At 37.6% G+C, this 26,702-nt stretch overlaps 1 protein-coding gene across 14 annotated transcripts in view; it reads left to right on the top strand.

Moving 5' to 3' along the window:
- Nucleotides 1-26,702, top strand: part of BPTF (bromodomain PHD finger transcription factor) — a 147,023-nt gene that overhangs the window by 50,621 nt on the left and 69,700 nt on the right. For 8 of the 14 annotated variants that reach the window (XM_023243981.2, XM_023243975.2, XM_023243978.2 and 5 more), the window contains exons 4-9: nucleotides 1,177-1,383; nucleotides 1,925-2,113; nucleotides 17,356-17,544; nucleotides 22,717-22,904; nucleotides 25,076-25,431; nucleotides 25,905-26,036. In XM_023243981.2, the coding sequence (XP_023099749.2) occupies nucleotides 1,177-1,383; nucleotides 1,925-2,113; nucleotides 17,356-17,544; nucleotides 22,717-22,904; nucleotides 25,076-25,431; nucleotides 25,905-26,036 (1,261 nt within the window). The remainder of the gene's footprint in view (nucleotides 1-1,176; nucleotides 1,384-1,924; nucleotides 2,114-17,355; nucleotides 17,545-22,716; nucleotides 22,905-25,075; nucleotides 25,432-25,904; nucleotides 26,037-26,702) is intronic. The other 6 variants (XM_023243985.2, XM_023243988.2, XM_023243976.2 and 3 more) reach the window with 5 other exon arrangements.

Below are 26,702 nucleotides of genomic sequence, written 5' to 3'. Positions count from 1 at the left end.
GGCTCTGTGCTGACAGCTCAGAGCCTGGAGCCTGCTTCAGATTCTGTGTCTTCCTTGTTCTCTGCCCCCCCCACCCCCACTCGCGCGCGTGCTCTCTCCCTCTCAAAAGTAAGTAAAAAAAAAAAAACATTAAAAAAATCGACAAATTCCTTTTTATTCTTGCATTCTCAGCTTTTAGTACGATAATAAAGAACTGTCCAGTCCCTTAAAAAGCAATGTTAAGTGTGTTTTTATCAAATATGTTAAATTAGAAATATTTTCTAGAGTGAGCTTCCCTATTCACAAAATTATGTACATAATATCATCTTAACTAATGAACAAAACCAAAATAAGATGTATAATTAAAATGTTTAGTGGTCTGACTTAGGGGAATGTGAAAAACTAAAAGTGTCCAATATAGAGGAATTAGTTAATTCCATTATGGATTATCATGTGGTAGAACACTAGAGAATTGGAGAATTATGCAAGATACCATGGAAAAACAGTGCCTGGGTCATTGAGGTACTTAAATTCTTCTTCTCTAAAAAAATTCTTTTTCTCTAGGTAATAGACCAGCTTTTATCAAAAAATAACCAACTAGCATAGAATGATTATAGTTGGTATTCTATTTATATTTTTCAAATTTCCTACAATGAGCATGTTATATTTCAGTGTAATTCAGCATGTAGTGTACTTTTTGTTATTAAAAAAAATTTTTTTTAATGTTTCTTTATTTTTGAGAGAGAGAGAGAGAGAGAGAGAGAGAGAGAGAGAGAGAGAGAGAGAGTGCAAACACTAGTGGGGGAGGAGCTGAGAGAGAGGGAGACACAGAATCCGAAGCAACCTCCCGGCTCGAGCTGTCAGCACAGAGCCTGACGCAGAGCTCGAACTCATAAACCTCCTGATCATGACCTGAGTTTAACCGACTCAGCTTCCCAGGTGCCCCAAGAGTCAGATGCTTAACCGACTGAGCCATCCAGGTGCCCCTACCATATATTTTCTAGAAATGAAGATTACCCCATTGGTTGTGTTCTATGGGCATCAATATCGTATCGGTAATCTTGATCCTTATTTCTTAGTTCCGGTGTTTTGACATATGTAACTTTAATAACTTGTATTGAAACTCTTGAGTGACATTTGTAGTACTTTTTCTGTATTTGGTATACCTGGAAACAAAATTTTTTGTTTTTATTGTAGAAGAAATTTTGGAATCCATAAGAGCCAAAAAAGGAGACATTGATATTGTTAAAAGCCCAGAAGAAATAGAAAAGGACAAGAATGAGACTGAGAATAATAACTCCAAAGATGCTGAGAAAAGCAGAGAGGAGTTTGAAGACCAGTCCCCTGAAAAAGATGGTGATGACAAAGCACCAGATGATGATCCTGAGCAAGGAAAATCCGAGGGTAAAAAAATTACTTGGCTAGAAAATAGTATCTCATCAGTGTTATTTATGAAACCTCCAATTTTGCTTTCAAAATGAAAATGAATCCTTTTTTTTATTACTAATACCTCTATAATTTTATATTTCTAAAGAAATTAGGATATCCTTTCCTCTTGTAACGTGTATAATCATTGTAATGAGTTTTATGTATTGGTAGATTTGCTATAATATACCCATATCTCTATTTATACTTCCTAATAAGATGCCCTTTCCCTGTAAGATTTGTTGGTGAAAAAAAATCACTATTTTTATACCAGAATATACACTTTTGTATGTGTTACGTTCATTTTTATATTAATTACTTAAACGTTCTTAATATTTTAAATACTCTTTGGATTACCTACTGCAAAAATATCCCAAAATCGAGTTGCTTCAAAATGGCCATCAAATAAAAGCAGGTTTTCTTGGTGATCATTCATTTTTAGTAGTTGATTGAATGTGGCCATTTGTCCTAGAGCAATTTAAAGGATATCTTTAAAGTTTTGTTGTGCATTTTACTGTAGAGCCAACAGAAGTTGGGGATAAAGGTAACTCTGTGTCAGCAAATCTTGGCGACAACACAACAAATGCTTCTCCAGAAGAGACTAGTCCCTCTGAAGGGAGGAGTCCCGTGGGGTGTCTCTCAGAAACCCATGATAGCAGCAACATGGCAGAGAAGAAGGTGGCATCTGAGCTCCCCCAGGACGTGCCAGGTACAGAGGGCAGTGTATCAATGCCTCTGTAATGGGGGGAATCCTTCCCTTTGGTAGTAAGAGCTGAATGTCACCTGGAATTTTAAAGTATGTGTTCATTCATGCTGCTTGCTTACATAAGTGCCATCCCTGATTGCTAAATTGTCACCTAACATTCGGAGTTTGACACATTCTTGCAGTTAGTGCTTGAAACTCATCATAATCTTCATGCTTTTTTAAGTTCATTTAGCTGGTTTTGACTAATAGACTTATTTGTATATTTTATCACCAGATCATAGTGGCAGACATTTTGGTTTTAAGTACTTACATACTAATGGCTCAGTGTTGAATGATTTGACCATTCCAATTCTGTACGTACTAACAAATTAATTTTATGTTTGCATGTGCTTGTGTGGTTTTTTTTAAACATTTCAAACCATGATGTTATGATAGAAAACCATTGTCACAAAACATTTTGTGCAAGATGTATTTTGAAATGTAAGTTAACCAATAATCCATATTTTAAGCTTTTCTAAAATTAAAATTATACTTGAAGTAAGTTATCACACACGAAGGATGTCGTTATACCTTTCATTTTGCCTTGTTTTTAAATGAGAAAGATTTTTTATTATAGGAACTGTGTATTTTTTTAAAAAGCAAACTAAAAAATTCAGATGAGTAAAACAAAATAAACACTGGTAATCCTACCAGAAATTAAGAATTGTAACTAATACCTTGATGGAAATCCTTAATGATTTTTTTCTATATATTATAAGAATATCACATATTTTCCAACTTGCGGTATTTTTGTTGCTACATTTCATACTGGGGATGTGATTCTGATGTGTTGGGAGGAAGATAGCATTAGCAGTTGGAAGATTTGATTCTAGATCTGCTTCTGTCATTAAGTCAATGTTATTTAATCTTGCAAGGCCTCAGTGTTCCTGTTCTGTTAACTTGAAGGATTTTGATGATCAACAGTGCTTGTGTGACTGCTCTCAACTGAGTGTCTATAAACAGTAAACTGTTACTGAAAACACCAGTGTAACATTAGGTTACATGCAGTGATGTGTGTGGAGGGTCCCGAAGAATCACAATAATAAGCTCACCATGTTTTATGCTAATGAGAGACTGGTCACTAAGATGAAGAAAAGTCTGGAAACTGCTATCTGGTGAAATGAATACAGAAACAAATTAAAAAAAAACCTTTTTTTTTAATGAAAAAACTTTTTTTTTAATGTTTATTTATTTTAGAGAGAGAGAGAGAGAGAGAGAGAGAGAGAGAGATAGAGAGAGAGAGAGAGAGAGAGAGAGAGCATGAGCAGGGGAGGGGCAGAGAGAGAGGGAGACACAGAATCCAAAGCGGGCTCCAGGCTCTGAGCTGTCAGCACAGAGCCTGACGCGGGGCTCAAATTCTCAGACTGCCAGTCATGACCTGAGCTGAAGTTGGGACTCTTAACCGACTGAGCCGCCCAGGCTCCCACGAATTTTTGAGCCTAGAAAAGAATAGACTTGCTATCAAGGGGAAGGTGGGATGAAAATTCTATAATTGTCTACTGACAGGTTAGTTGGGGGAGGGGGAGATGAGACTTATGTTTGAAATGTTGGGTATTAGGTCAAATAAGTAGGAATAAGAGTGAAGACTATTGTGACTGAATGCTAACAACTTCCTTCAAATTACAGCTGTTTAGAGAATAATAAATTCCCGTTCACTAGATGCATTTAGTAAATACCTATCAGATCGTTTCAGTGAGAGTCCTTTATTGAATGGACTGGAGACCCAGAGATTTAGAATTCAATTTATAATTTTATGGTTAGATCTCTAGGTCCTAATTAAAATATTGCATTATTAAGACATTAACACCTTCATAAGTCAGAATTTGAAAGTAGAGTACTAGGCCCAAAATAATTTGGTGAACAAAATTCCATTTTTATTAGAATTGTGATTATATCCTTAGTAAATACTTCTTAAAATATTTGTCTTTTTAGATTGATTAATACTTAATATAAGTCTTAGTCTTATAGTGGGTTCATATACTAGTTAGTTGTTTGGTTTTTAAACCAAACAGAGTTAGCAACTTTGCATAGATTTTAGCAGATATTTGCTTTTTAAGTTATTTATTACCAGCTTATTAATTTCTCTAAGATACTTGTTTTTAAAAAAATTTTTTTAGGGGCGCCTGGGTGGCTCAGTTGGTTAAGCGTCCGACTTCGGCTCAGGTCATGATCTTGCAGTTCATGAGTTCAGGCCCCTCATCGGGCTCTGTGCTGACCGCTCACAGCTTGGATCCTGGAGCCTGCTTCAGATTCTGTGTCCCCCTCTCTATCTGCCCCACCTCTGCTTGTGCTCTCTCTCTCTCTGTCTTTAAAAATAAATAAACATAATTTTTAAAAAATTGTTTTAATGTTTATTTATTTTTGAGAGAGAGAGAGAGTGTTAGTGGGGGGAGGGGGGAGAGGGACAAAGAGAGCGGGAGACGCAGAACCCAAAGCAGGCTCCAGGTTCTGAGCTGTCAGCACAGAGCCTGATGCAGGGCTCGTGAGATCATGACCTGAGCCAAAGTCAGACGCTTAACCAACTGAGCCACCAAGGCACCCCTGTTATTTTTGTTATTAGAATGGTTTAAGGGGAGATACTCTTATCTTAGTATCTGACTTAACACTTTTAAAGGGCACCAAGTGAAATACTATATATAAAAGACTTAGAATAGTATCTGACGCATGTTAACTGCTTAATAAATGTTGGATACTGTCCTTATTGCTGTATAGTCAACTCTTTGAAAGAGTGAGAAAGCCCAGCAAGTAAAAAAAATAATAAAGTGGGTGAGTTGAATTATACATTTACTGATTCACTCACTAGTAGTTAACATAATTCTTCTAAATGAGATCCTTTGTATTTAAACTTTGTATTTAAGTGGTTTTCTTCATGTGTAGTCATGAAAAATTGATTTAGATGAGAACCCGAATAAGAAGTGTTAAGAAAGCTAGAATGGGAGCAAATAGTAGCAATTGTCAGTAGTTGTGATCAGAGTGGATTGGGGCCATTAGCAGGATCAGAGTGCTAGATAGCTGAAGATGCTGTAAATTTGAAATCTGACCGTTTAGTAAATCATAGTTCTTTTCTTGACTAGACTAATAAATGAAACCAAACCTAGAAACCTGATAGTCTTATACTTACTTCCAAAACAATATGAAGCATTTTTAAAGATACTAATTAAACATACCACACCAGTCTTTAAAGAGGAATTTGATACATTTAAAGTAGATAAATGTATCTACTGTGGTAAGTCCCTGACTGTAAAACTTAATGACACTAGTGACCGAAATGGACAAAGTCAAGGCCCTTGAGGACTTTACTTTCTAATGGGCAGTAGACAGGCCTAATAGTAGAGTTCTGACCCTCAGAGAAGACTATAACGTGTCTCTCTGCTTCCTTCTGTTTCTCTTTTTCTATGAGCTCATTTATTCAGCAAATATTTATTGAGTGTAATGGTCCCTGGCAGTGTGCTAGGTACCTTGTGGTGTCCCCGGACCAATTTCTGTTACCATTCTTGACCACTCTGTGGTCAGTAGATGAGATGTGGTATCACAAGAACTAGAGAGGGGGGTTATTCTAGGTGGATGAAAAAAAACAACTGATAGAAGGCATCGCACAGGGTTTTCTTTTCTAAATCTTCAGAATGTATTTAGACACCTAATTTAACGACTAAAGTTTATCAGTAGAAGACTGTCAGATTGGCAAGTGTTTGGTATGGAAAGATATATTATGATAAACTTTTTCATTAAAGTATAGCACTTGGTTAAGTGATGTTCAGTAAATAGTTTGATAGATATTTACAAATATCTACACAGGTGGAACACACCTGTGTAACCACATCATTTCCCCTCTTAGCCGCCACTGCCCTCACTCCCACAAAAGCATTTACCATCTTGACTTCTATAAACACCAATTAGGATTACCTTTAAAAAAATAGTATCATACAGTATATACTTTTTGATGTCCAGTTTTTTTTGCCTCCACAATATGTGTGAGCCATCCAAATGTTGCTTGTAATAGTAGTACATTCCTTTTTATTGCAGTATAATATTCTATGATATAGATAGATGACGATTAATTATTAATTTATTATTCATTTTCTGAGTTGATGGGCATTTGAATGGTTTCCAGTTTGGGACCATTGTGAATAATGCTATTATGAATATTTTTTTGCATGTTTTTCATGCTCATATATGTACCTTTCTAGAGATATGAATCTAGTTGTGGATTTCCTGGGCCATTCATTTTAAGTATGCTCATCTGTAACAGGTGCTGCTGGTTTTCCAAAGTGGTTGTACAAGTTTACCCTTCTATCAGTTGTCTACAAGAGTTCTAGCTCCTCTACATCCTTGCTAACACTTGGTATCATCAGTATCATTCTTCTTTCTTTTCCCCCTTTATTTTATCCGTTCTGATGGCAATGTAGGGATATCTTTTGGTGGTTTGGACTTGCAATTCCCTGGGGACTAAAGATGTTGAGCACCTTTTCATGTATACGAAATATATGTGTATATATAGGTCATTTGGTTAGCCCTCTTTTGTAAAGTACCTGTTAGTTCCTTTGTTTTCTGTTATGTGGTCTCTTTCGTTTGTGGTTGTTTCATGGCAGAGGGTTAAATCCAGTCCCTCTGCTCCATCTGGAAGCAGAAATTCCTACGTTGATTCTGTAAGTGTTAACCCAGTCTCATATTCCTGGAATAAATACCATTTGGTTGTGGTATATTTTCATTCTTAAATATTGTTGCATCCAGTTCGTTAATATTTTATTTAGGAGTTTGCACTGATACGTGAGATTGACTTGTAATTTTCCTTTTCTGTTAATGTCCATGTCCAGCTTTGGTGTCCAGATTATGCTGGCCTCACAAAATGAGTTGGGGCTAGTTCCCACTTTTTCTGTTGTCTGCAGGAGTTTCTGTGAGTTGGTATTATTTATTACTTAAATAAAGGGCTTTTTATTTTTTTCATGAAGCCACTTGGTCCTGGAGCTTTTTTTAAATTATTATTATTTTTAATGTTTATTTTTGAGAGAGAGCGTGAGCAGGGGAGGGGAGACAGAGGGAGACACAGAATCTGAAACATGCTCCAGGCTCTGAGCTGTCAGCACAGAGCCTGACACGGAGCTCGAACCCACCAACTGTGAGATCATGACCTGAGCTGAAGTCAGACGCTTAATCAACTGAGGCACCCAGGCACCCGGGCCCTGGGGTTTTTATTGTGGGAAAGATTAATTTTAGATTTGATTTCTTTGATGGATAGTGGGCTATTCATATTTTCTGTTGTTTTATGTCAGGTTTAGTAAGTTGCATTTTTCTAGGAATCTACCTGTTTTGCTTAAATTTTAAATTTTATTGGCATAATAACATCCTGTTTCTTTGATGTCTGCAGGGATCTATAGTGATGTTCTCTTTTTTTTCAGTCCAGAAATTGGTTATTTGTTTTCTTTTTAATCATCTCACAAAAAACTTTGTTAAATCTCACAAAACTGTTAACACCTTTTATTAGTCTTTAAAAAAAATAACTTTTGGCTTTGTTGATCCTTTTTTGATTCTGTGTTTATTCCAGTTTATTTCTGATCCTGTCTTTATTATTTCCTTTGCATCTTTGTGGTGGTTTTTTTTTTAACTGCTCCTGTTTTTTAAAAAAACTTTATTGAACTATAATTGGCATACAAAAAGTTGTACATATTTAACGTATACTCGATGAGTTTGGAGATAAATATATACTCAGGAAACCATCACCACGATCTGTGACAAACATATTCATCACCTGGCTTTTTTCCCCTGTTTTTAAAATTTTTACATTTTTATCATTTTTGTGGGTTGCACTTATTTTTTTTTTTTAGTTTATTTATTATTTTGAGAGAAAGAGAGTGCACACACAAAAGTGAGAGAGGGGCAGAAAGAGAGGGAGAGAGAGGATCCCAAGCAGGCTCTGCACTGGCAGCATGGAGCCTGATGCAGGACTCAAACTCACAAACCTTGAGATCATGACCTGAGCCACCCAGGTACCCTTTGTTGGTTGCATTAAAACAAAACAAAACAAAACCTCCTCAAAAGAGTATCCTAGTTGATACTAATTATCCTTCTACATTCAAAAAAAATATATTTATCTATCTATCTATCTATCTATCTGTCTAATTTATTTATTTATTTTGAGAGAGAGAGAGAGAGAGAGAGAGAGAGAGAGAGCGAGCAGGGGAGGGGCAAAGAGAGCAAGAATCCCAAGCAGTGTATAGCCCAACGTGGGGCTTGAACTTACAAACTCTGAGATCATGTTCTGAGCCAAAATCAAGAGTTGGATGCTTAACCAACTGAACCACTCAGGTGCCCCCCATCCTTCTGCATTTAGATGAAAATATTATTTCTCTCTTGGCTCTTCAGGATGGGTGCTTTATGATTTTTAGTTTTTATTTATTTTTTCTATTTCTATTTTTATTATGTTTTTCTATTCCGCTGTCAAGGCTGTAAGTTTCCTTTTTGTGCTGTTGTAGCTGCATCCCACAAATATTACATTCTTTGTCATTGAGTTTAAACTATTTTCTAATTTTCATTATGATATAGTTTTCTCCCCCCTGCCCCTTCTGGTTATCGTTTTGTTACTGATTTTTAGCTTACCCACTGTAATCAGAGAAATTGTTGAGGCTTTTTTTAATGTTTCAGTATTTGGTTAATGTTGACAAGTGTCTCACGCACGCTTGAAGAGAATATATGTGTTTTAGTTGGGTGCAGTATTGGACAATCAGGTCAAGGTTTATTTTTTTATTTTTTTTATTTTTTAGAGAAAGAGAGCACGAGCCGGGGAGGGGGGAGAGGGAGAGAGAGAGAGGGAGACAGAGAGGGAGAGAGAGAGAGAGAGGGAGGGAGAGAGAGAGAGGGAGACAGAGAGGGAGAGAGAGGGAGGGAGAGAGAGAGAGGGAGACAGAGAGGGAGAGAGAGAGAGGGAGAGAGAGAGAGGGAAGGAGGGAGAGAGAGGAAGGGAGAGAGAGTGGGAGGGAGGGAGGGAGAGAGAGAAGGAGGGAGGGAGAGAGAGAGGGAGGGAGGGAGAGAGAAGAGAGGGAGGGAGGGAGGGAGAGAGGAGAGAGGGAGAGAGAGAGAGAGGGAGAGAGGGAGGGAGAGAGAGAGGGAGAGAGAGGGAGGGAAGGAGGGAGAGAGAGTGGGAGGGAGGGAGAGAGAGGGAGGGAGGGAGGGAGGGAGGGAGAGAGAGAGAGAGAGAGAGAGAGAGAGAGAGAATATGAATCTTAAGCAGGCTCTACGCCCAGGCTAGAGCCCAATGCTGGGTTATATCCCACCGCTCTGGGATCATGACCCAAGCCAAAATCAAGAATCAGACGCTCAACCGACTGAGCTACCCAGGTGCCCCTGGGTCAAGGTTTTTAATTGTGTCATTCAAATATATATCCTTCCTAGTATTTGTTTTCCTTCTCTGTGAGATATTTTAAAATTACTTCTAACAGTTTACTGTGGAGTTTCTTTTTGTCAGTTTTTGCATTACATAGTTTGAGGCTGTGTAATTAGGTGCACATAATCTTTATATTTCTTGTTCAGTTAACTTTCTCATTGTAAAATAATCCTTTATCTTTAGTAACATTTCTAAGCTACCATAGTCTGCTTTTGGTTAGTGTTTATATTGTATATCTTTTCTGGAATAGAAAGGCGTTTTTTAAATCATGTGAGAATTTAAATTTCCTTAGAAATATATCCAGAATCTCTTGAGAAAGACATGTACTTTAGAATTTCTTTAGAAGTAAATGTGTATTGGAGCGCCTGGCTGGCTCAGTTGGTAGAGCGTCTGACTCTTGGGATTATGGGTTTGAGCCCTGGGTTAGATATAGCTTAAAAATTTTTTTAAAGCCTTAAAAAAAAGAAAAGAGTAAATGTATAGTATTTCAAGCTGTATTTTGACATAAAGTCTTGTCAGAGAGTACTGTCATTTTTCTGTAATATGATTAATGAATTTACTCAAAGGAAACATTACAAATTTATGGTCTCAAAATCTGTGGGAGTGGGAACATGAGAAAAGTGGGCAGGTTTCATGATGTCATATTGGGTACGATCAGTGATCAGAAAGATTTTATGTGGCTAAGATTGAAGATTAAGCTGAAAAGTTGGCAGCCATATTTTGGGCAAGGTTGGTAGCCATCACTTAAAAAAAATTAATCTCTCAATATACCTATTCCTTAGATTTTTTTCTTGCATCTGTGTTCCAGACGTTTCACTTTAGTTCATGAAAATACTTATGTTGCCAAAACCAACCCCGTGTAGCAAGTATGTTATTTAGTATAACTTCGTTATAGTTAACAAAGGCTCAATTTAGGAATTACACTTTTTTCCTGGATTTTAGATGAGAAGCTTTTTGTACCAGAATGTTGAGTTTTAAATTCGTAAGTGGAGAGAGAAGGACACATAACTTTCTAACATTTTAAACTCAAATCCACTTTGAGTGTTTGTATTCAAACATAATGCATACAGTATCTGTCTTAAATTCATGCCTCTGGATTTAATCGCTGGGATTAGGAACATATGAGTAGTAGATAAAACTGGCTTTATTTCCATAACTATAATTGTTTGAAAACGTTTCCATGGACATATTGAAACTCTAACATCTATAAAGTTCAACTAAAAGAACATTGATTTAATCTCTTTCTTAACTTTCTGAGATAATGACAGTTTAAAAGATAGGCACTTTGTTTTAGTTTTGCATTTTATTACAAGGGAAATTCAGTGGGTAAGAAGCTATTGGTACTAGACGTGATCTCATGTAGTAGCCACATTTTAGCTCACTGAGTTGATCGGTAAAGGCTTTGGGAACTTCTGCAGCTAAATACTCTTTTGTTTCTTATTCTTTTTAATACGTTTGGTTTTAGTTTCTAGTCATATACATTCTGGTTATTTTACCTCATTTTTTTCCTTAAAAAAATTCCTTTAGTACCTTCAGAAGGAAAATTTACTTTTTTCTCTTTGTAGTACTTTGCTTAGAAATTTTTTAGGCTTTGGTGTTAATGTTCAGACGTTGAAGATCAAGGGGTATTTTTGGTTTGGGGGATGACTACAAAATTACCTTATTTTTACTCATTTACATCATGTCTAATGAAAATGGTATCGTAAGTACCAAAACTTACAATATTTGCCGTAGGGCTAGAACATTTGGCCTTTGGAACATTTGGAAATGTATATGTTGCGGGGGTGGGGGTGCCTCGGTAGTTCAGTAGGTTAAGCGTCTGACTTTGGCTCAGGTCACGATTTCATGGTTTGTGAGTTCAGGCCCCACGTTAGGCTCTGCCTGCTTCGGATCCTCCTGTCTCCCTCTCTCTCTTCCCCTCCTTGCTTGTGCGTGCATTCTCTCTCTCTCTCTCTCTCTCTCTCTCTCTCTCTCTCTCTCTCTCTCTCAAAAATAAAGATTTAAAAATGTATGTTGGTAGACAGTACCTTCTTGGTGGTGTTTTGAAGCAAACGGTTCATATTTCCTTTACTTCTGTAGCCAAATGAAATAAAGAAGTGAAGAGTTCTAGAACAATTAAGGTTTATTTATTAATTTTTTAGTAATCTCTACACCCAGTGTCGGGCTTGAACTCATGACCCCAAGATCAAGAGTTGTACCCGCTTCTGACTGAGCCAGCCAAGTGCCCCTAGAACAATTATTTAAACAAAACAAAACAAAACCCAAAGTCAGTATTCTACACTGAAATGGAGGAAAACACTGTTTTCCACTCAAGACAAATTAACTGGGGACAAACTAACAAAAAAGCTGTATGTTTTATGAGTTTGTGGTAGTCCTCAGCTTATTGTCACCTCGAAAGTTTAAATGGATAGAATCTGAACTCCCATTTGCTTTCAGTGGGTTATTGGCTTTTTTAAAATATCAGAATACCTGGTAAGGGATTGATTCCCTGTTCTTTATGAAGTACCATTATCTCCCTACTAGCAGGAAACACTTTCTCTAAAGAATTTTAAGATGTGTATAGTCAGAATCTCTTAAGTTCCTATTCCAGAATTCTTTTCTTTTCTTTTTAATGTTTACTTACTTATTTTGAGAGAGAGTGCTTGAGCATAAACGTGCACGCAAACAGGGGAGGGGGGGGAATATCCCAAGCAGGGTTGCCTGAGCCTGATGTGGGGCTCGATCCCACAACTGTGAGATTATGTCTTGAGCCAAAATCAAAAGTCGGGTGCTCAACCGAGTCACCCAGGTGCCCCCAGAAGTATTTTCTTAGTTAAAACCATACTTGGAGTATATTATGTTAAAAAAGTTTTTGTGGGCTGGTGTAGAATCTAATCACTTTTTCTTATTTTTCTGTGAGAAAGTACACTCTAAACTCTGAGCTCATAAATGAGGGGGTTTCTTCCTTTCTTTCTTTCTTTCTTTCTTTCTTTCTTTCTTTCTTTCTTTCTTTCTTTCTTTCTTTCTTGGGATGGTTATCTTTATATATTGTTTCATTATTTGAGAAGATGTTAATTAGACCTTTATAAATTAGGACTGCTGCGCTTTACAAATCTAGACTTTACAGCTGTGAAAAGAATGGTTAGTGAAGAATTTGATATTATTCATGTGAGACTTCTTTTGTTTCAGATATATGCATTTTTCCAACAAGAGTTAGTTGATTGTGTTAGTGGTTTGCAGCTGTCAGATATTAAATTATTTCCATCCTTCACATAAAATTTGTTTACTATAAAAATTTTCAAACATACACAGAAGTTAAGAGAAGAGTATAATGGCTGCACCCCCACTACCATAGATCTAACACTTAGATAGAAAATTGTCAAGATTTTGTCATATTTGCTTTACCCGTGATTTTTTTTACTCCGACCTTTTTTTGCTGAAATAAAAAATTGTTTTCTTTTTTTTTTTTTAATTTTTTTAACGTTTATTTATTTTTGAGACAGAGAGAGACAGAGCATGAACAGGGGAGGGGCAGAGAGAGAGGGAGACACAGAATCTGAAACAGGCTCCAGGCCCTGAGCGGTCAGCACAGAGCCCGACGCGGGGCTCGAACTCACGGACCGTGAGATCATGACCTGAGCCGAAGTCGGATGCTTAACCGACCGAGCCACCCAGGTGCCCCAAAATTGTTTTCTGTTTTGACCCTAGGTGTACATTGTTAGATAAATCATAATCCTTAGTTAATTGTACTCATCATTGACCATTGTATGTCCCCCTTAATTTATTCATTAAGGTTTTAAATTGCTTAATGATAATGAAAATAAATACTTAGGAACCTGTCACTTAAAACAAAGAGCTAAGTCCTGCTTTGAAACTAACCTGCATCTATAATCATCTCCCCAGTCATATCCCCTGCCTCCCTCTCCCCTGCCTGAAGTAAATTGTCACTCTGAAACCTGTGTTCACTAACATGTTTTGTTTTTATAAGGGGTACACAGTAGAATCAAGACTATTGATACTGGAGCTCAAAGTGATGTATAATTCACATGCTTTTGCTTCGTTGAATTGATTTACATGATTTGCTAAAACACTGTATATTTCTCTTTTAGTTGTTTTAATCTTGATAGCAGGTGTATTGTGTTACATATTATTTAAAACCCTTTTAAAAATATATTCTTTTTTCAAAATGTTTATTTATTTATTTTTGAGAGAGAGAGGGAGGAAGGGGCAGAGAGAGAGGTAGACAGAGAATCCCAAGCAGGCTCCACGCTATCAGCGCAGAGCCTGACATGGGGCTCAAACCCGCAAACTGTGAGATTATGACCTGAGCTGAAATCAAGAGTCAAATGCTTAAATGACTGAGCCACCCAGGCACCCCTAGAACCTTTTCAAAAAAAATATTGATTTATTTTGAGGCAGGGGAGGAGGGAGGGATGGAGGGAAAGAGAGAGAGAGAGAGAGAGAGAGAAAGACAGAGAGAGCGACTGTGAACAAGCGGGGGAAGGGCAGAGTGGGAGAGAGAATCCTAAGCAGGCTCCACGCTGAATGCAGAGTCGGACACAGGACTTGGTTTCACAACCGTGAGATCATGACCTGACCCAAAATTAAGAGTCAGATGCTCAACTGACTGAGCCTCCCAGGTGCCCCATTACATATGGTTTTACATCTCTTGAGCCTCTTAGTCTAGAGTACTCTGTTTCCCCAATTTTTTCTTTACGCTGTTGACTTGTTGAAGAATACTAGTGTAATCCTGCTATGGGTATCCTGCATTTGGAATTTGTCTGTTTCCTTCTTCTTAGTGTTCTTTAATTTATTCTAAAAGCTTGATTACATTCATTTTTAACTGTTTTTGGCAAGAATATTCCATAAGCTATGTGCTCTGGGTACTTCATATCATATAGCATCAAAAAGGCTCATGATATGATGTCTGTTTGTTTTCCCTTTATAAATGGTGAAATTGATCAGTGAGTTCAGGTAGTGACATTATAAAATTTCCTGTTAACCTCTCATTCATTCATGGTCATTTCAGGAATAGTTATCTATTTGGAGATTATAATACATTGATTTTTGTTTTTTCTATTTTTTTTTTAACTGAAATTCTGTGGAGAATTTTCCCTCATTAACCAAGGCTGTGTGAATACCTTGAACTGTAGTCAGAGCAGGAATAAATGCTTAAATTATTTCTCTTTAATTTTAATTTTCAGAGTCAGGAGTTGGTATAACAGTTACCTTCAGTGGTGAGTCATGAGTTATGGACTTTTACACAAGGGCATGGCTTTCTCATTTTAAGAATCTGTTTGAGATCCTGGACCTTCATATATCCAGTTTCTTTCATTCAGTTGTAGTTATTTATTTTGCTTAAATTGACCACAGTCCCCTTTGTGTTGGCTTTTGAGTCCTTTTTCCATAACCCTGGTAACCTTAGATAGCGTCTCCACTTTTTGGCAGAATAAGACGTGTGGGGCTTCCCTTATGTATTTCTTACACCAGACCTGGAATTAGTCATTCCTCCAAGAAGCCCTGGTTCCTTTTAGTGGGGAATGATATTTAGAGACCACAATCTGGACCCAGAGTATTACTGCTTTGGGCTGTCACTGCCTCTAGGCCTTTTTGGTGGGTGGTGTTAGCAAATAAGTATTTTTGAAAAGACAAAGACAAAGACCATCAATTCATATTGACATTTCAATTCAGATTGAGGATTTCATACTTAGTTTTGGTGTTTTTTTTCTTTTTTTTGTTTGTTTTTGTTTTTAAACTTGCATCACTTCTCTCACACTGAAAGCCTTATTAGCTCTTAACAGAGTAGTAACTTACATTTTTGCTTTATTCTCATACAGATGTCCATTAATAATAATGTTATTAATATTAATACCATGGTATACATTAATAAGAAATGATTTTGTGGGCACCTGGGTGGCTCAGTCGGTTTAAGTGTTTGACTCTTGGTTTTGGCTCAGGTCATGATCTCATGGTTCATGGGTTCGAGCCCCATGTTGGGCTCTGTGCTGACAGAGGGATTCTCTTTCCCTCTCTCTCTGCCCCTCCCCAGCTTATGCACACGTGTGCACTCTCAAATAGATTTAAAAAAAAAGGAAATTATTTTGTATATCATAGCAATTTTGTAATAACAATATTACTGTTGACAGTAAGACCACTGAATAGCATTTCAGATTTTTTTTGTAGCTCTCTATTCATCCTTATGCTGTATTTCCATTAAGGATGTATAGTCAAAGTACTGTGTTTCAAAGTCACTTAAAATAATTTTTATTTTATGGTTATGTCAACAACTTGATATACAATTAGGTTTATTTCAGTTTTCAATTTTTAGGGATTGCATTTCTAACTTTAATTTAAAAAAAATGTAAAACAGTTACATGATTCCAAAATCAAGCTGTGTAACTGTGTATATTCCCTCTCTAGGTAATCATTTCCTTTCCTTCCCTCTTAGGTAGTCATTTTTATTAATTTTTGGTTATTTTTCCAGTATTTTAAAAATTTTTATAAGTAAAGGCAAAAATCTGTCCTTAAACTTGTATTTTTCTCCCCTTCTTACACAGAAGTGGGCATACTATAAGTACTATTTCACACTTTGCTTTTTTACATTTAACCATTCATATGTGGATATAGTGATTTCCCTAGTCCTGTTATGGTGCATGATATTTCATGTGTGTGTCACCTTTTTTTCAACCAGTGCCCCATTGATGGACATTGTGTCTCTGGTCTTTCGCCATTATAAATAATGCTGGAATGAGTAGCTCTGTAAATAAGTAATTTAGTATTTTTTTGCCAGCGTATTTCGGGATAGATTTCTAGACAAGGGATTGGTAGGTTACGAGTGAGTGCACGTGTAGATATTGTCAGTTCCTTTTTATGCGCTTTGCCCCATTTTTCACTCTCACAGTGTTGTGTGTGGGAGTGCCTGTTAGCAAACTGCCTCTTCACCTGAATGTATTGTGAGACTTGGAATTTTGCCAGTCTGATAGCTGGGAAGCTCCATATAGTTTTCCTTTGCATTTCTGTTAGTTTGAATTAAGTGAGCATTTTTCCATATGTTTCAAGGCCATTTTTACTTCTTTTGTGGCTGCTTATAGATTTTCTCATTTTCCTATCAGGTTGTTGGGATTCTTTTCTCAAAAAAAACTAGGAACTCATTATTCATTAGAGATAGCCTTTGTGATATACGGCCAACCACTTTTTAATTTAGGGGATTGATTTTAAAAGTATCTTAGTGGCAAAATGAAATACAGAGGGAGGGAGGCTCTTAATTTCTGAACTACCATGGAAAGACCTAGGCTCTCCGTTCATGGTAGTGTTCATTTTGATGATTCTTTTAGGAGCAGTACTCTTACTGCTAACTATTAAATTGGTCTTAAAATTTACAATGACTTAAGCGTTACCTTCTAGTTAATTTGGGAACACAGAATTCAAGCAGAAAATCTTAGAGATAAATAATCCTGTTTAATACTGTTCCTAATACTGTTTGACTACTTTTTGGAAAGAATATAAATTTCAGATTTTGAGGGATTATCTCAAAACCATTTCTACATTTTGTGGGATAATTCTATCACTTTATTCTTCTTCTTCAGCTCTGGGGTAACTGAAAGGCTGTCTGCCTTGTGCTAGAGACTAAGATGCTAAGAGTCTGAGTTAATAGACTGAAAGGCTTAAAAAACAACTCCTAGGGTGTTGCTTATAAATCTCAGACATTACATCCTTCCTACGTGAGCAGCTTTTCTTTTTGAAATCTAGCTTTGTAATGCAAACCTAAAACAGCGAAATGTCTTTTCTGGCAAAGCGGTGGCTTTTCATGTGATTTCTAATCTAAAAATCAGATATTCTATTTTTCTAGAAGACCCTAACAAGACCTGTGACAGCAGTAACATTAGTGCTACCACTACCTCCATCCAGCCTAATCTGGAAAACAGTAACAGCAGCAGTGAACTAAATTCTTCCCAGAGTGAATCTGCTAAGGCAGCTGATGAGCCTGAAAATGGAGAAAGAGAGTCTCATACACCTGTCTCTATTCAAGAAGAGATAGGTAAGAATACACTTCATCCATTCAAGCGAGCTTTTTAATTTTTTTAATTTTTAATTTTTTGAATAAAAGTTTGATGGGGTGGGAAGACCTAGATTTTCTTTGCCTTTTTTGCTTCTTTTTTTTTTTTTTTTTTTTAAGCACGAATAGCACTTGCATTCATTGTCTTTATTTAAAAAAATGCAAAAGCACACAGGAAAAAATCTTTTTACTACCCCCTCCCCACAGGTAACCACTGTCAGCAGTTTGGTGTGTAACATTTTCTATTTTTTTCCACGTGGTTACATAATGTATGTGTGTTTACAAGAAGGTTTATTTTTATTTTATTTTATTTTTTCGCAAAAATGGAATCATTTTGCATGTTGGTTCTGCATCTTGCTTTTTTTCCATGTAGGGGACCTTTTCATGATATAAATTGAATTCGTTCATTTTTTTTTTTTTTAACTGCTGCATGGTACTCCACAGTATGGATGAACAGTAATTTATTTACTATTTCTCTATTAGTGGACATTGAGTCTGTTAACAGTTTTTTTCTTGTTACAAATAGTGGTGCTTTTTTAAACATCCTTAGCATGTATCTTTGTGTATTTATGTAAGTATTTCTGGCAGTATAGGAACAGTAAGTGAAATTGCTGGGTCAAATGGTAGGTACATTTTAAAAATAGTGATGACTGCTGCTTAATTGTACATTAAAAGGGATTTATATGAATAATTTACATAATAGGTTATTTCTTCATACATACGAAGAAGAATTCAACATCATCCACCGTTTACATTTTTGCTAATGGTGAAAAATATTTCATTTAAAAATTTGCATATCGTTGCTTACTAACATGGTTGAGTTTCTTTTTATGTGTTGGTTGGACTTTTAGTGAATTGCTGATTCCTATCTTTTGTTCGTTTTTTCCTGTTGAGTTTTGACAGTTTTTCTTAATGAGTTTTAGGAATGCTTTATGTATTATGGCTATTACCTTTGATTTTATGTATATACTTACATAGTCACTGCTTGCTTTTAACTCTTCCTGTTATCTTGTTATACAGATATTTTTATATAGTTAAATTTCTTTCTTTAAGGTTTCTCTGGATTTTGTGTTTTACTCAGGAAAACCCTACCCCAAGCATGCACATGTTTTATAGTAATTTCACATAGTACTTCTGTAACTTTGTTTTTAATCCTGTATAATTTTGTGTATGGTATGAGATAGAGATCTGTTTTAATTAGAACTTCTTTTCAGTTGCAAGCTGCCAAACCAGCTCAAAGTAGCTTCAGTGACAAGGGAATGTAATTAGCTCTTGTAATTGGGAAGTTCAGATACCTGGACCCCCAGGTATCAAAGCTTTTCTGTCTTCCTCTCTTTCTCTCCCACCTTTTGATCGACATGTGTTTGTGTGTTAACTTCATTCTCTCCTGATGCAGACAGGCTTTTTCCAAGTGGCAGGGAAGATGGCACCAGCGGTTTGTATTCCTATCTTTCCAAGGTCTGTGACCCAAAGGCAAGGCCCCTACTCCTGCTCCAAATCAAAAGTCCTTGAGGAAGAAATTTGAGTGGCCTATCTTGGACATATTGTTCCCACTCCTGTGGCCAGGGCAGGCAAGGTATTATACTTGATGGCTCCAGCAAAAGTGTATGACTGGAGCGGGGTAGGAGTGGTTTTCCAAAGAAAGAGGGATGCTGCCAAGATAGGAAACAAGTACCCGCAGCTCTACCCTTTGGTAGCTCGGCACAAACATATTTACTCAAATTTAAAACTGTCTCTGCTGAACACACTGTGAAGATCTCACCACAGCTGAAGAGGTTTTCAAAAACTTGCCAAAAGTACATCTGGTAATTGTAACTTTATCTAGAACTTCTGGGTATTGTGTATTGTTTTTGATTTGGTCTGGGTGTAGCTTCTCTCAATCTCACAATCTGTGAGCCAGATTATGAATTTAAAGTTTCTATAACACTTGCTGTCCTGATAGTGGAAGGTATTCTCTGGTGAATCTGGCTGCCCTTGGTGTTTTGGAGGATGACTGTGGATGAAATGTGAGAAGTACCTGGGAAGATCCCCCTTCCAGAGGCCAGTCTGCTTTAGCAGCCTGGTTCTTGCTGGCTCTCTTCCAGAATGGGTCGCTGGGGATTGCTGTAGGTTTAAATAATCATCTCTCTCAGCATGGCAGATTGGGAGTTTTTTCTGGCAGTAGCACTCCCTGGTAGATTGCCTGGGTTCCCAGCCTAGCACCTAATACCCAGAAACTCTGCTCAGGGTCTCTGAAGGTGTAGCCACCGGACTTGCTCTGTGGGTCTGCTCTTCAGACCGGATTCCCTAGCCTTCAGGTAAATAAAGTCTGCCTAGGCCTCTGCCTCCTGCCATCCTTAAACAAGGAGAGCTCCAGAGGCTGGCTTAAAGCCGCTCTGTACTCTGCCTCCAGGCTGCATGGAAGTGATTCACTCCTTTATAATGGGAGGAATGTGGCCTCTGGGTAGGGGGTGTTAGACAGGCCTTGTTCCCTTTCTCTGCCACTTCAAGTCTTACCCCTAAGGATGAATTTTATACCTCCTTTCTCTTATTTGCATGCAATTTAGCAAGTGTCAGGGGTGCCTGGCTGGCTTAGTTGCAAGAGCTTGTGACTCTTGATCTTGGGGGTCAACTCTTTTTTTTTAATATTAATTTATTTTTGAGAGAGCTCAAGCTGGGGAAATGAAGCGGGCTCTGTGCGGAAGCAGGCTGACAGCAGGCAGCCCAGTGTGGGGCTCGAACTCCCCTCATGAACCATGAGATCATGACGGGACCTGAGCCGAAGTCAAAGTCGGACAGAGTCAAAAGTCGGACGCTCAGCCGACTGAGCCACCCAGGTGCCCCTTGGGTCGACTCTTGATCTTCGGTTCCTTGAGTTTAGCTCCACATGGGGAGTAGAGATTACTTCAATAAAGAAATAAACTTAAAAAAAAAAAAAAAGGCACCTTAGCAAAGTGTCAAAGGATGGACTCTCAGGTTCTTAGTTGAAGGGCTTCTCTTAAAAAGCACTGTGCTTGCCCTTGCTGCTTGTAGGAAATTTAGCCTAGATCGGATGCTTTCTATAAAGTGTTTATTGTAGGGCCGTATTAATGGTCCCAGGAAATAGCTACTGTAGTTCAACATCTTGGTATGAACTTCAACATTGGTAGGCTCATGGTCTGAGACCCAAGAGAAAATTGTTGATAGTCTGACCAACCACTTTGATGTTACACATCGAAGGTTTCTGGCTTTTCAACCTGGGCCAGAAAAACACCTGATAATACCTCTACCCTACCTTGATTTAGTCAGTGCCATATTTTGGGCTCAAACATTTTTAAATATTCTACTGAATTATTTAGAATTTATTGGTTGTAAGTGACAGAAATCCACCAGACTTCCTTAAAATAAAAAGAGAATTTAATTGGCTCATGCTTCTGGGAAGTCTAGAGGGAGTGACAGACAGCCTCAGGTGCATTATTGAACCGTGGGAGCCAAACGAGGTTATCATGGGTCTTCCTCTTCCTCTTATCCACCCTCCCTCCCCAATAACTTATTGTCTCTTATTGTTGAAACTTTTTTCCATGTTGTGAGATAAAAGTAGACAACCCCTAATTTATACTCTTTCTGCTCACTAACACAAAAAACAAGACCAGCGTGCCTGGCTGGCTTAGTCAGAAGGGCATACAACTTTTGGTCTTGGGGTCGAGAGTTTGAGCCCCACATTGGGTGTAGAGATTGTTTATATACATACATACATACATACATACATACACACATACATACATGTTGGGTGTAGAGATTACATACATACGTACATAAAATAAAATAGAATTATAAAAAAGCAAGAGGCTTTATCTGTCACCAGATTTTGAAAATTAGAGTAGTGGGCTGAATGGCTGGGGCCACATAGCCAGATCTGGACAGTCACTGTGGCCAGGCAGTGATATGCTCTCTCTGGCCAAGCTGGGTGACATTGTTTACCCAATATAGCAGGATAATTATTTTGTAGCCCTGGCTGAATAATATGGCTGAAGTAGGGGAAAAGCATATCTCCAAAGGAAAGAAGGGGTCTTGGTCAGATAAAATTAAGAAATGTTTTCCTGAATTTTATATTTTCTAAAATAGTTTTCCCATTCTAATTTTTTCTCTACTCAAAATGCAATTTTTATAAAATATAGCAAGTTTTCTGTTTAATCTTTCATTTTCCAGTGCCACACAATTCTTAATTTAAAAAACTTTATAATTTTTTTTTTTAACGTTTATTTGTTTTTGGGAAGGAGAGAGCCAGGGAGTGAGCAGGGGACGGGCAAGGGGAGAGGGAGACACAGAATTGGAAGCGGGCTCCAGGCTCTGAGCCTGTCAGTGCAGAGCCCGATGTGGGGCTCGAACTCATGGACCATGAGATCATGACTTGAGCCGAAGTCGGATGCTTAACCAACAGAGCCACCCAGGCGACCCAAATTTTAAAAAGTTTTAAATTGAAAAGAGAAATCTTGTTCAGCTATCTGGCCAGTGGAAATTGGATAGTGATTCAAAAGTTTTAAGAATGTAGAGAAATTCTCAGCCAAAGTGAGATTCATGGAAAAGCAGAAAATGTCCCTTGGCATAACAATCTGTCACTTAAAAAAAAAATTAAGTTATTATGAAAATGTGAGAGGTATTTATAACATTAAAAAAAACCTGATTTAGTTGATTTTGCATGTATAATTACTTGTATACGCAGATAACTATCTAGATTTCTTAGGTGAAAATTCACTTGGCATTTATGTTTATAAGCTTTAAACTATTATGTATTTAAACAATTTCAGTGGACATCTTTCTAAAATTAATTATACCATTTACTTTGTATACAAAATCCACATTGAATATATGAGGCAACATTTAATTAGTGTGCATTTTGAGTTATGATGTTTATAAATTTGTAGCAGCCCTTCATGTTTTCTAGTAGATGTGCTTTGATACAGATAACCTGGCATGTTTGAATTTTCTGTAAAATAATAAATGACAGTAAAGTTCTGACACACTTTCTTCTAAGCAAAACCCTTAAGAATGAATACATTTGCTTTGGCTATTCAAGGACTTTTTGTTTACTTTCTGGATCTTAGATGTGCATCAGGTATGAGTTTTGGATAAATCAGAAATTGTTATAACTTACTTACTCTTAGCATTTACTTTTGGCTTTTCGTTTGCTAACAGGTGATTTCAAATCAGAGAAGTCTAATGGAGAAATAAGTGAGTCTCCTGGAGCTGGAAGAGGGACATCTGGGTCAACTCGAATTATCACCAGATTACGGAATCCAGACAGCAAGCTGAGTCAGCTGAAGAGCCAACAGGTGGCTGCTGCAGCCCATGAAGCAAATAAATTATTTAAGGAGGGCAAAGAGGTATGTTTTTTCTGCTTAACACAAAAATCTCTGGAGTGTGAAATAATTTTATTTATCATGCCTTAAAAATAGGGATGGGAAGTTTGTAGACCTCCTTTTGAATTCTATTTGCTCTCCTTCCAAGAGTGTAGTGGGTAACCAGATTGAAAGTGCTTAGTTTCATCCTGTATTACAGTAAGTATAGTTGTGTACCCAAATTTCAGTTCATGCAGGGAAATGCTATAAATGGGTGGTATACTTTCTTTCTGTATGGCTACTTTTATTGTATGTAATTCTAAAGAGATAGAGCCTTCTTTTACACATATGGTAATGAGTACCCTGTTTGTGGGCTTTAGTACAGAGTTGTAGATGACTTAATGCTCAGTGCTGGTTATAATAAATTTAGCTGAACCTGCAGCTGGTAGATGGGTCTCTGCTTGCCCCATGATAGTAGCAGAGTACAGTGCATAGAACAGCACAGCATCCTAGCTCTGATTATGAACAAAAAGACCGAAGCTAGGATTTAGTAATTAAAAAAAAATTTTTTTTTAAGTAATCTCCATACTCAGTGTGGGGCTCGAACTCAAAACCTCAACTGAGCCTGCCAGGCACCCCAGCTAGGACTTAGTATTTGCCCCCCAGCTAGCCAGGGTGGCAGAATAATGCCACAATGTGTCTCCCACATTTAAGAATTATTTACAAGGTAGATATGCAAGAATATACAATATTCTTTTATAAACATTGTAGGAGTTGCTTTTTTTTTTTTTTTTTTTTCTTTAATGGTCATTTTTGAGAGAGAGAAAGAGAGAGAGTCAGTCAGGGCACAAGTGGGGGAGGGGCAGAGAGAGAGGGAGACACAGAATCCAAAGAGGCTCCAGACTCCAAGCTGTCAGCACAGAACCCGACACACGGGGTTCGAACTCATGAGCCGTGAGATCATGGCTTGACCTGAGCTGAAGTTGGATGCTTACACAACTGAGCCATCCAGGCGCCCTATAGGAGTTGCTTTTTTTTTTTTTTTTTAATTTTTTTTTTTTCAACGTTTATTTATTTTGGGGACAGAGAGAGACAGAGCATGAACGGGGGAGGGGCAGAGAGAGAGGGAGACACAGAATCGGAAACAGGCTCCAGGCTCTGAGCCATCAGCCCAGAGCCCGATGCGGGGCTCGAACTCATGGACCGCAAGATCGTGACCTGGCTGAAGTCGGACGCTTAACCAACTGCGCCACCCAGGCGCCCCTAGGAGTTGCTTTAAAGCAACAGTTTTCAAGCTGGTTTTTCACTCTGACCCTTAGTATGACATTTTTCTTAGCAACCCAGGACTCCTATTCAATAGTTTCCTGAAAAAGGATTTTACCTTACTGTGTGTGATGCACTCTGGTGTTTTCTCTTCTAGTCTACTCGAGTATATTATACTTTGTTTTTTATAAAGCTGAATATGATCCACTGTCGATTTCATGGTTCACTAAAGGATTGGGATCAACTGTTTGAAAAAACATGATTTTAAAGTATCTGTGGGCTCTTATGCTAAAGCTGGAATGATAAAAGGAGCAGAAGAAAAGATATTTTTAGGAATATATCTTTTGGGGAATAGTACATGCCATGCTTTCCTTCTTCCCTAACCTGTGTTTTTTAGGCTGGAACTAATGATTGGTGAATGATGTACACATGCAGTTTTGTGTGTGTATTTGAGATGCATGAAAATAATAATGTCTGACGTATAATAGAGATTCTCTTTGTGGGAAGATCTTGGTTGTTTAATTGTAAACAGTTAGCTTTAGCTTTTAATTTCGCTTATAAATTTCAGAAGTTCACAGGGCACCTGGGTGGCTTAGTCGGTTAAGCGTCTGACTCTTGATTTGGGCTCAGGTCATGATCTCACAGTTCGTGAGTTCAAGCCCCAGGTTGGGCTGTGTGCTGACAGTGTGGAGACTGCTTGGGATTCTCTGTCTCTTTCTCTCTCTCTCTCTCTCTCTCTCTCTCTCTCTCTCTCTCTCTCTCTCTCTCTCTCCCTCTGCCCCTCCCCTGTTTGTAGACTCTGTGTCTCTCTCAAAATAAATAAACGTAACATTTCAAAAGTTCAGTCATAAGGTATACCTTATTTGGAATGATAAATTACAAATTATTAAAAGACAGTTGATCAAGTTTACATATTTGATATGAATAATGAGTCTCTTTATCTTCTTGGTCAGGTACTGGTAGTTAACTCTCAAGGAGAAATTTCACGGTTGAGCACCAAAAAGGAAGTGGTCATGAAAGGAAATATCAACAATTATTTTAAGTTGGGTCAAGAAGGGAAGTATCGAGTCTACCACAATCAGTACTCCACCAATTCATTTGCTTTGAATAAGCACCAGCACAGAGAAGATCATGATAAGAGAAGGCATCTTGCACATAAATTCTGTCTGACTCCAGCAGGAGAGTTCAAATGGAATGGTTCTGTCCATGGGTCCAAAGTTCTTACCATATCTACACTGAGGCTGACTATCACCCAACTGGAAAACAATATCCCTTCATCCTTTCTTCATCCAAATTGGGCTTCACACAGGTAAAGGACACTAAGGTTCATTTATTGCTGTGAATATACTAAATATTTGCGAAATGCTTATTGCAGGTGCTCACTTTAAACTTGTTACCAATAAATTGAATGCAGTCAGTTTAGGCAGCAAAACACTGAGGACATGAGGGATGTGAGTGTACTTCCAAGTTATTGAACCAGCGTTAGCATTTGGAAGATTTCTGGAAAGCAAAGTCTTTATCCCTGGAGTCAAGTGAAGGCAAGACAAAGTTCCAGAACACTGTAGAACATTTAAGGAGTTGAAAGACTAACTGACCTCTGGGATTCCTTCTAGTGTTCAAAATCTGTGACTCGGTGAGTTAGGAACTTCCAGTAGCAGTGTATTGATACTTGCTTGGCCTAGAAACATCTGCCGTATGAGGTGGAGTCATGAATCACAACTCTTGTGCTTTTAATTGAAGACCATCAAGTGAAAGAATTTTTTTTCTTCTTCTGACATACAGGGCGAATTGGATCAAGGCAGTTCAGATGTGTAGCAAACCCAGAGAATTTGCATTGGCTTTAGCTATTTTGGAGTGTGCAGTTAAGCCTGTTGTGATGCTGCCAATATGGCGAGAGTCTTTAGGACACACCAGGTAAGTGAGTTCTGAGCCTTGTACGTGGTGGGCCGCGCTCCCTTTTGGAATATTAGTCTCTTAATAATGGAAGTTCGTGTATTGAAAAGGCCATTTACATGTTACGTTTAACTCTTCTTGGCCTCGTTTTCCCCTCCATGAGATAGGTAACGTGAGTAAATATGTATTTTTTGTGATAAAGGACTGGATGAAGATGGAAAGAGATTAAAATACTTTTTAAAGTAAAAAGCATTTTTATTGAATAGAGTATTCACGTTTAATATTCTAGAATGTTTCAGGTACTGTGCTAGGCATGTGATTTAGAGTTGAATGTCCAGAGATCATTCATCTCCTAAGTAGACCCAGAGCTGTGTGACTTCAGCAGATACTTTAAAAAAACAGATAAATTTTGTGGCTTGATTCTACTTTTTAGCTCTAATGGATTTAACTTTAATTAGTCTTTAAAAAGTTATTATTACAGAACTACTATGAGCTTATGATAAAAAAATGTCAATTACTATTCAAAGTGAAAAGTAAGAATCACTTTATGCCCCTCTACAGATCCCATTCCGAAGATATAACACTGTTATTTTGTTAATATACACAGATTTTGTGTTGCTTTCCACATCTGTGTTTTATTTTATGTTACAAAGTTTTATTGTTTTTCAGTGGAAAGTATTTTAAGAA

The sequence above is a fragment of the Felis catus genome, chromosome E1, assembly GCF_018350175.1.
Source record: "Felis catus isolate Fca126 chromosome E1, F.catus_Fca126_mat1.0, whole genome shotgun sequence".
NCBI classification, from domain to species: domain Eukaryota; kingdom Metazoa; phylum Chordata; class Mammalia; order Carnivora; family Felidae; genus Felis; species Felis catus.
This window is presented reverse-complemented; position numbering and strand designations above follow the sequence as displayed.